This window comes from Sturnira hondurensis, unplaced genomic scaffold (assembly GCF_014824575.4).
Source record: "Sturnira hondurensis isolate 20B ecotype Veracruz unplaced genomic scaffold, ASM1482457v3 Scaffold0022215, whole genome shotgun sequence".
Lineage (NCBI taxonomy): Eukaryota > Metazoa > Chordata > Mammalia > Chiroptera > Phyllostomidae > Sturnira > Sturnira hondurensis.
Genome location: NW_028094846.1, coordinates 10,547,205 through 10,557,868, shown reverse-complemented (window position 1 = coordinate 10,557,868; position 10,664 = coordinate 10,547,205). Strand labels below are relative to the sequence as shown.

The window sequence follows — 10,664 nt, the reverse complement described above, 5'->3', positions numbered from 1 at the left end:
ACAGCTGTCTGAGGGGATTGGTGCTGAGAGGCTGAGTGAAAAAGGTAAAGGTTAATTAAGCAGGAAAAAACACAGATAACATTGCATTGATTGCCAGAGGAAAGGGGGGTTGGGGAAGATAAAAGAGGGGGAAGTGGGGACAAATGGCCGCAGAAAGAGATCTGACTTTGGGTGGTGAGTGCGCAATGCAGTGTACAGATGGTGCGTTACGGAGTTGTACCCCTGAAACATGTATGGTTTTATTAACCAATGTTACCCCAATAAGTTTGATAAAAAGTAAAAAATTAAAAAAAAGAAAGAAACCACCTGCACTAAAGAGAAGTCACTGACAGAACGGTGGCAAAATCGTCCCCAGAAGCACCCAGCTGGCAATGGCCAGGACACCAGTGAGTGAGTGCGGAAAATTCACGTCCTGCTGTTTGACACGGCCCAGCCCCAGGAGACAACGGTGTGGGGTGGAGAAAGAGCCACAGGAAGTTTGCGAACCTTCAACTCTCCCCTAAGCTGAAGGCTGGGAAAGAGCCGTGAGGATACATTTCCTCCTCAAGCTGGTTTTGGGAGCCTCTTCTCCGGGTCCAGGAGGTGACCCACAGACCCCTGCGCCTCAGCCATGGACAAGACACCAGAGCCTGACCCCTGACAAGCCTGCGTTCCTGGCCTGACTCTCACCCCTGCTCAGACTCCTCCTTTTCTCTCCAAGAGAAAGGGGAGGAGGAAAGAAAGACACTCCCCCACACCCCCACTCCCTGGCTTTAATAACACAATCTCCTGGAGAGCTAGTGAAAGCATCTGAAAGAGGTTTTCCAAACTCTCCAGCAATGCAGAGAACTAAATGCAGCAGGACCAAACGCAGCCAAAAAAAAAAAGGAAAAGAAGAAAAAGAAAAACCTTACAATTATGCAGAGTTACAACAGCAATCTAAATCAATCACCCAAAAGCACAAAGACCACACAGCACAGGCACCCAGCAGAGCCTCTCCCCGAAGCCCCTCCTGTGCCCAGATCAGGGGGCCGATCGCTGGAGCTTAGCCCGGAGTTATGATCCCAGAGCCCTGCCCACCGGCCTCCAGATGAACGACTTTCAAAATGGGTCTATTGCAGGCGTTTAAAATAAAACATTCAGGAAGGCGAAGAATGAAACTGTTTAGGTCTACAAACTTAGAACTCAAAATACAATTAAGAAAAGAATCTTCTAAGCAGTACCTACTGCTCCACCCGGCCCAGGGTGAGTGAGGGCTGTCTTAGAAAACTGACCCATTTTAAATCATTCAGGGCTGTTCTCCTGGGTCTGGCCCATTACAGGTCAAGAGTTCATGACCAAAGATTGGCCATGATACAGGAAATAGAAAATGAGGTAGATGTTCTTCTGGGCACTCAGTGGGCACAAATACATCACAGACGCCTCCTTGAAGCGGCGAACACATACGAGAACACTAGGTTGGAGGAATCTAAAACCACTGTGCTCCATGTCCTTAATGAAAAGCGATGCCGGAAACACACGTGACTGGTGACCCCACAGGCACCCTCTCTGTGCAGGCTCAGAATACTTAGGAAGAGACCGGTTGACACGGGGCCCTGACATTGTGATCCCTCTTCGGAAGGGACTGCTTCAGAAGCCACGTGGTGCTGCTGGTAGTTGGGGAGGGAGGGCTGCTATACACTAATTTTGGTGCCTGCTCCCCCTCCACATTCCTAAGAGAACTGAAAGAAATGGTTACAGAGCCCGCTCCTTGGCTCAGTGGCTCAGCATGTATCAGCATGATGACCCCAGATGACCGGAGGATTCAGAGTGACCAGAACTTGGGGACAAAGCTTCTGGCTAAGCATGCTCTCTGAATACAGGGCAGGAGTGGTTGCATAGTTACGGGCACCCAGACGCAACAGAACGGCGTAGAGGCAGTCACTCTGAAACAGCAAGAAAAAGCACAGGCAAAGCAGGACTGTCTGCCCCCAGGTCCCTTCCCCGTGCGTGTCCCGGCCCTACTACACAAAACCGAGGACTCGGAGGAAAAAGTGCACTTGTAAGGCTGGCCCTGTGCAAGAGACCTTGCTTGTATCGAGTGAAGACAACCTTCCTCTTCTAAAAACCCTAGGAAAAACTCACACGTATAATGAAGTATTCACAGANCCAGATGACCGGAGGATTCAGAGTGACCAGAACTTGGGGACAAAGCTTCTAGCTAAGCATGCTCTCTTGAATACAGGGCAGGAGTGGTTGCATAGTTACGGGCACCCAGACGCAACAGAACGGCGTAGAGGCAGTCACTCTGAAACAGCAAGAAAAAGCACAGGCAAAGCAGGACTGTCTGCCCCCAGGTCCCTTCCCCGTGCATGTCCGGCCCTACAGCACAAAACCGAGGACTCGGAGGAAAAAGTGCACTCGTAAGGCTGGCCCTGTGCAAGAGACCTTGCTTGTATCGAGTGAAGACAACCTTCCTCTTTTAAAAACCCTAGAAAAAACTCACACGTATAATGAATTATTCACAGAGCCTGAGCCTAAAAATGAGAGAGGGAGAAACACAGACAGATGAAAAGGGCAGAGGACCGACTGGGCAGAAAGAGCACGTGGAGGAAAGGGTCCGGTTTCCCTCACCTTGAACAGAAAGGTGTTCATTACAGTTACATTGAGGTTCCCTCCTTAGCATCGTTGTGGTCAGGGATAAACAAAACAACCCAGCCCCAGCCACCTCTGATGGGCGGCTACGAGGCCTGGCTCTGGCTGGGCAGCTGCCCTTTTCCAGGCTGCCCCACAAACAACAAGGAGAGGTTACGATGGGCTGGAGGATCCCAGGGAGTCCAAGGGTCCGCCAGGGGTTGGAAAGCCTAGCAAATATTGACTCCGTTTTATTTTCATGAAGAATATGAAGATGGAAAGAAACCAGCTGTTTCTACAAAGAGAGGGAAAGCAGAGTGTGAGGCAGGGGAAACACCTACATTTTGTACAGCGGCAGCTAAAAAGAGATAAAGCCATTTTGGAGGGAGCTAATAATTCTAGAGTCTGGATCTTCCAGGAGAAGATGAAAAAGCAGGCCTGTTCTCAGAATCTGCCTCCTCCTCCTCTAATTCACAGGGCGCGCTGCGCCCACTGCAGGGGAAGCCAGCGCGGAAGTGACAGCGCGCCGGCCAACCGACGAAACTGCCACACATCCCAGATGTTTCTGTCGCCGTCCTCAAGTCATTCATTCCTGTCGAAGGCATGCACTCCCCTTCAATTTCCAGGTTGCGTGCCAATTACAACTGGCTCCCCCACGAGCCGGAGCCTGGTTTCCACACCGCATTTCAAGGGCAGAGCCAACAGGCCACTTGGAAGCTGGCCTGGGAGCCTTCGAAAATGAAGACTTCGGTCCGGCAGCCTCAGTACCAGTCACGGTGGCTGTTTCTCTGTCTGCATCGTGCCCAGGTGTACAGCACATGGGAGGCCTTTCTTCGCTATCTGATCATGGGATATAATGACAGGCTCTGTCCTGGTTAGCTGCCACCCTCTGCCCTAATCAAGGCACTCTGACTCACGATCCATTAGTTACATCAAACCTGGAAATTGCCGCCAGGGTGACCGGCGACTATCCTGCAAGGTACTATATGTTTTTAGGCAACCAAAGCAAGAGAAAAAGCCAATGCCAAAATGGGAGCTACGGTCATCTTCACCAAAACCCTCCAAAGTGAATGGACAACTTACAGTGGGAAATTCACCATCATATAGCACAGAAATCCCGACCCAAAGCCAGAGGTGTCTGGGGGTACAGTGAGATTCTCTGCAACAAGAAATCAAGGATGACTATCCACGGGAAACGGGTGCTCCCTGCTGCAATGGCTCATGCCATCGGTGGGAAACCATCTCTCCCTGCCCAGCAACAGCAGCATCTCCAAGTCAGACATGTCATTTCTTCCCTTCGGCCTTCCCACCTGGCACAGGGCAAACACGTGCAAGGCATCTCGCAGGCCAGGAGGGGCCTCAGGGTCACTGGGCCTGCGCACAGACGGCTGGAGCTCATACTCATACCACACAGGGAACGTGGAGTAACAGTCCGAGCAGCCAATTTCCTTGGGAAAAAAGAGAGCCCTGTTGTTAGAGCTAGTAGATGAGCGAAAAAAGAAAAGGAGGAATCTCATAAAATGTAATACCACGTTTTAAATCAGATTAGCATTTGCAAAAAGGTCATGGTCTCTTCTGCCGAAGAGAGTGCCATAAGAAAATAACATTATCTCCCCATGCGGATGCAGCCTCCAAGAAAAACAAAACACATTCAGAGTGGGCTGTTGCCACGCCACCATCCTTCATGCCAAATCTGGGCAATCTTGGGCATTTCTTCTCATAACAACTAGACCTGTCCTATTAATAACTGGATAATATTACCTCCTGCAAGTTAAGAGTCCTGCCAGCATAAATTAAGTCATTCCTTTTACTGAACTCATCTTTTCGGCCCAATCAGATTAAAGGCCAGTGGTAGGCAGTGCCGAGGCCACTACCGGAGCACACAGAAGGGCACACTACCTCCCAAGTCCAGACGCTGTCTGCAGCCGACTGAGGATGTCGGTGTAAGTCTCAGAAAGCACAGTACACAAACAACCCAAACCCTCAAGCACCTTGCACGTGCACACGTCAGTTCAGAGCCAGTCTGGGCAGGTTTTCTGAACCTTCCTTTTTTTTTCAAAAATGGGCCCCTTAGAGTGAGCAGAGAAGTGCTCTCCAAACTTTAAACGTGCATGTGAGTCACCGGGGGATCTTATTGAAATGCACATTATGATTTAGGAAGTCTGAACTGGGGCTTTGAGATGCTGAATTGTTATCAAGAGTGATGAGGATGCCACTCCTTGCTGTCTTTGAAAGGCAAAAATCTACGAGACTTGGTTTACCCAGAACTAAGGCCCCCTTTCCTGAAATTTCTGAAGGACTCCACTAGTAATAATAGCCAGTGTTTACCAAGTAACTGGGCAACATTCTAGGAACTTGATACTTATTAACTCATTTAGTTCTTCCAGTGACTCATCACCGTCCTCATTGTACCAGAGGAAACTGAGTCGCAGAGCACTGAAGTGACTTTTCAAGGTCACACAGCAGGTGAAGGGCTGGAATTCGAACCCGGACAGCCAGGCTCTCAAGCCTCACTGGAAGACCAGCAGCTCGCTCTGACTCCCAGCAAGTGAAAGCATGATACCCGGGGAAGCTGCACATTTAGAAAGGAAGGGAAGCGAGACCAGGAACTTGGTTGCAGGTGGCATTAGAGAAAAACGCAGACCGCACAGAAGCCCATGTGCCCACGTGGTCACCACCAGAGGGAATGGGTATTAGCTAGTCATGTTACACAGCCAGGAGGAAAAAAAGCAAACATGGTGTATTTTAAATCTGCCAACCAGGCTCCCCTACACACCTTGGCAGGTGTTCTCTGAACACTGTTACGCCCGCCCACGCGCTGCAGAACCATTGGGAAGCTGCCAGCTACGGGAACAGAAGAGACCACTAGGATGGGCGCGCAGCCAAGACTACCAGCGAGCGCGCTGCCGAAACCTACTCCCCAGCCTCCCTTTGACTCTTCTGGACTCTTTGGGCCCATCCTGGCCAGAGACAAGGAAAGGGAAGAAGGAGTAAAACCCACAGTCCGGACCTTGCGCTTCCAAGGCCTGGCAGGAAGGCGGTGCCTCTACAGCGGAAGAGAAAAAACGTGAACAGCAGCCACCGCGTGGTGCAGGAAACGTGCTGAGATCCCAGCCCGTGCCGGGCCCGGCCGGAAGTGCCCCAGACGCCGGACCCAGGTGGGTGTGGAGGCCCAGCCTCCCGAGAATCTCGTCGGCGCTGTCCAAGGTGCCAACAGTGACTGCGGGCACACTTTACCACCTGCGGGCTGGCTGGGTGGCTTTGTCTACCACAAGGAAACCGAGGACGCCTGTCTGAGCAAACACGCCCCTAACAGAGGGGCACGGTTGAAGCAGCACCTGGTGGGTGGGAAATTTTAGGGAATTACAGAAGGTGGGCGGGGGAGGGGCCGCTGGGGAAATCAGAGACCCGACTGGAGGAGCGTTTGCAGCGGCAGCGCACCACAGGAGATCCGCCTGCTTTGTGCAGCTCACCAGCACGCGGGGCTGCAGAAACCGGACCCTTTCCCTCCTCAGTACCCCCACCCCAGCCACATTTAACTCAGGCACCGTATGGCCCCATCACTCCGCGTGGGTGGGAGGGGGGAGGGGAGCGCAGGGAGGGGAGAGAAAGCCCAGCCAGGGGTGGCTGTGGGAGGATGCGTGCAGCATCAGGAATAATATCTGCTTAGAGATGCTCCTTCATTGCTAATGAGGGGTGCTGCCTGGAAGCACTGAGCTCCAGCCAATCACGGAGCTGCTGAGGCAGGGAAGTAGGGAAGAGGGAGGGGAAGACCAGAGACCAGGGTGGGGGGTGCAGGGAGATGCCCCTGCCCTGAGGGGAGTGAGCAATGAGCCTTGCTGACACTAGGGACCGGGCAGGACTCCAGCTGATTCAGAGCTGCACACCTGGAGGGTGGGGGTGTGCAGGAGGGAGGAGAGGGAAAAAGAGGCGGGGCCTCCTTTGCAGGTGCATCCTTCCCAAGAAATCTCTCTCCACGAGCATCAAAGTCCCATGTGTCCAAGCTACCCCCATATTTACCACCACCCCAATGCCTTGCTTCCTCCTAATCCCCCTCACCCCCCACCAAGCTCCAATTCCTAAAGATCTTGCCAGATGCCCAAATTCTTACTGAAGAACAAGGCAGGGAGATGCCTAATCAGCAGCCTGCATTGGGTGCACTTGCTCGAACCTGCAAAGACACTCCTTCCATGCCGGTGCACCCTGACACGGCCACCATCCAAGATGCTCCCACCAGCTCACTGTGGGGCTAGGGAGAGGCACATTGCTCACACACCTCCGGGCTCAGCTATTGCAGCCATGGGCTGAGAAATTCAGGCCCAGCAGATCTGCCCAGGAGAGCACTCCACAGGGTCAAGAACAATATTAAAAGGCTGGTTTCCAACCCAGGACTCAGGAAAGGAGCAGACTGGATGAGCTGCTCTCCTTTGGCTCCAAAGAGAACTCCAGCTGAGCTGCTTGGGCTGTGTCATTAGAGACTGCCTCCCCTCGTTCACTCCACTCTGAGTGGGACTTGGACTCAGTCCCCAGAGTCAGCTGGGTCCCCAGGGAAAAGCCTGTTTTATTGTATCTATTTGTCTATAGGGTTTTGGCCCAGAACTCTTGAAGCTTCTGGACTAAGAAACCCCCTCATGGAGCCTGGACCTCCCCCACGGGCAGGTCATGCAGGTGTCTCCGCAGCTGGTGGGGATGGAGGCAAGGGGTGGCTCTGAGGTAGGAGAAGGAGGTCTGGGTGCACAAGAAAGCCCTGAAGTTGGGGCAGCCTGTCCAATGCGAAGGGACTGGTGGGCAGTCCCTGGGAAGCAGACAGAACTGCAATACCCCAGCACCCAGGGATGCTAGAGACGGCCACACAGGAAAAAATCAAAAAGCAGAGGTCTTACCTTGAAAGCCACCAGTGCCCACCCTGGCCTCTGTGCACCACGCTTGCCCCTCAGATGCACGGGAGTAAAGAGTGCACTTTAGCAAAGGGGCAGAGTGGCACCAGGAAGGGAGTGGGGGATAAATTCCATGCTAGGTTGCCCCCCCTCACCGGGAGAAATGCACAGGGGGACAGGGGAGTTATGGTGGGCAACAAAGGATATGGCCAATCGATGAGCTTCTTGGCGTATTTCCTGACAATGTTATCTTCTCCGAAGATGAACAGGGATCTGTTGACGGTGAAACAGTTCTGCCGGACGGGAATGGGGTTGTACAAAGCCATAGTCCGCGCCCTCTGAGCTTTCGACTGCTTGTAGGCGGCCGCCGGCCCCGAGGCCGGCACGGGGGTTCCTTGCCGGTTCCTGCTCTGGTCCGAGTCTCCATCGCCGGACGCCGGCCTGCCGACCGCCGCCTCCCCGAAGCGAGCCATCCTGAAGTCCAAACAGACAGAAGACACACAAAGGTGATCACGGCCGAACACCTGCACACAGCAACAAGCAGAAAGACACACGGAGACTCAGAGCCGCATCCAGATGGGCGAGGTGGGGGAACCACCCCGCTCGGGGGAGCCTTGCGAAGCTCTTTGGAGAGGCGGCAGCGGCCACCCTGCCGCCCTGAACTGTTGAATCTAAATACGACCTCTGCAAAGCCCCATTCCTCAAGGAGTCAAAAAGGGAGGAGAGGGCTGGGGGGGGGGGGGGGNAAAAGGGAGGAGAGGGCGGGGGGGGGGGGGGCGCTCAGTTTCTGGAGGCAATTTTTTTTTTCAAAATGCCAGTGTGCGGTGGCGTTCAAGGGCTGGAGAGGAGAGGCGTGGAATAGGCTGCTCTTCAAACATAGCTCCTCTTCTGGCAGACGAACCACCTAGTCCTGGGAGAGGCAGGCACCGGCCGCTAGGTAACAGTTTGGTGATTTATTGGTGGGGGGAGGACAAAATGAAAACAAAAGAACTTTAACACCAACAGCGACAGAAAGACAAGGACGAGACATGCTTTAGAACACCAGCCCCTGCAAAGTCCATCCAAGAAATTCCACAGCCAAGACTTGGGTCTTTAAATCTGCCAGTACAGATGCATCCAAAGGTTGAGAGAGAGGGAGGGAGGGAGGGGGGGGAAGAGCTGTATAGAGGTTCCTGCGTAAACCGCAACGCCCAGAATATCGAAAGAAGAAGTCCATCCAACCGGAGACAGACAAATGACTTCAAAGCTCCTGCGCCTGGAAGAGAAGTTGAACAGCATCCAGAGAGCAGCGAAGCCCAGGTGCCAGCATCCGCCCGGAGCGCTGGCCGCAGCCGCCTCCCCGGATCAGCATGCAACAGCGATCCGCGGCTGCGCGGGGAGAGGGTGGGAGGCGGGCGAGCACTTGGGCGAGGGAGGAACAGGTTGCAGCTGAGCTTAGCCGGGGCCTGCCGCGGGAGCTGTCTGTCCAAGGACCAAAGTTGCTCACTATGGACTCAGTCTTCCTCTTCTACTCCGACAGCCAGCCGGGATACGGGCTCCGCCAAGCGGGGGAGAGGGGGCAGGCGGGGCGGGGGGAGCGAGCGGCGCTCACGAGGCGTGTGCGGGGGCTCCACGGGAAGCAGGGGCGGGGCTGGCGAGGCCAGGAGGGGCGGGGACGGCACCGGAAGGACCCTGGCCAACCGTCTGGAGGTTCCTGGGGATGCAGGGCTGGTTTGGCTGACCGGTTGAGGCAGATGGTACAGGACCATCACCTCTGCAAAGGTCCGGGAAGAGTGGCCTTTCCCCAAGTAAAACCAGAAGGAGAGGGGCTGGCGCAGCCAGTATTATCTCCACAAAAGCCAAGCAAGCGGCCCGGCGGGGGCGCACAGGCCCGTGGCCGTGCCCTGGCGTGCCTTCTGTCCAGGGGCCAGGTCAGTGCAGTGCCTGGTCCGCCGCCCCACCGGGGAGTCCACGCATTTGCGCCCTGCGCACCCGGCTCGGTCGCTGCTCCTGCCCACCTCCAGTCTCCACACATGCTGCAATTCCCCACTTAGCACTCTGTAGGCCCGGTGAGGGACCCTAGGACTTCTGAGGGGTGGGGGGAGGTCCAACTCTGATATTGGTGCCGGCTCCCCGAAGGAGTATCTACCCTCCCTCTGCAAACAGGGCGAACTGGGGTAGCCCTCTGGGATCCAGCTCTAGTGGAGCCCTGCACACCCATTCCTGGAAGGGTGGTCCAGATACGGGGGGCCCTCGGTGGTGAGTTCAGGGCTGAAACTACCCGTCTCAAAACCTGAACGAGGAGGAGGACCCTCCCACTCCTGTCCTGTCCCCCCAAACCAGCTCCACTGACTTCCTCAAACCCACCACATGAATGGAGACAAAAACAGAATTAGTATGTGAGCTTCAGAAGTGGGTAAGGTGGACCCCAAGCCCTAGATTGAGTCCCTAGGTTTAACCAGCAAGCCCTTCCACACAGGTGACTCTGGTTTGGATCAAGGACAGGTACCAAGGGCCCCTTTCCATGGCCACACCAGCTAGAGCACACCTCCCCCTTTGCCTGCCTTGGCCTCCACTCACAGCCCTGTCCAAATCCTCCCAAACTGAGCAAAGGAAGAGAAGGTATTTTCCCCCTTTCCCTTCTCTTGGAAACCCTGGGTGAGTGTGGCTTCCCTTGCATGAAAGGCAGCGTGCCTGTGTGAGAGATGACCTGGTGAGAGAGGAGGCACGTGTGTTCTTACATGTAAGTGTCTGTGCATGGGCAAGGCCCTGGGAGCACTGACGAGGGTCTACTGTGTGAGAACGTATGTGCATGTGTGAAGAGAAAACCAAAGCAACGGTCTCGACACGTCCACCCCAGCAGGCACTGCTGCCCTAGGGGACAGCATGCTGACCTTGATTCAGGGAGCCCATTTCGGGACAGACGCCGATGAAAGGTGAGTCAGCTACAGCAAGTAGTGCGATTTCATCTGACTGCCTCACTCTGTCCTTCTACCTCCCTTCTTTGGAGGGTCCTTTTCAGCCTTCTGAATAGCTAGCGAGGAGGAAAAGGAAAGATGGTGCTCCGAACCATGAAGTCCCATCATCCTGTTAGTCATTGAGAACCAGTCACGAGTGGCTGTCTCCATGACCCTGTCAACTATATAGGATTCGAAAGGGCTTTCAGCAATGACTGAACCCACGCTTTCAGACAGGGCCATCATGCATAACCCACCG

At 54.4% G+C, this 10,664-nt stretch overlaps 1 protein-coding gene across 1 annotated transcript; it reads right to left on the bottom strand.

Annotated features, from left to right (window-relative positions):
- Nucleotides 1–2,179: 2,179 nt before the first annotated feature.
- LOC118979253 (voltage-dependent R-type calcium channel subunit alpha-1E-like) lies at nucleotides 2,180–8,117 on the bottom strand. The gene is made up of 3 exons (XM_037035296.1): nucleotides 7,625–8,117; nucleotides 3,903–4,040; nucleotides 2,180–2,266 (listed from the first exon to the last, which is right to left on the bottom strand). Exons 1-3 carry the CDS (start codon nucleotides 7,940–7,942, stop codon nucleotides 2,180–2,182), a joined length of 543 nt encoding a protein of 180 aa, XP_036891191.1. The 5' UTR covers nucleotides 7,943–8,117.
- Nucleotides 8,118–10,664: the final 2,547 nt, after the last annotated feature.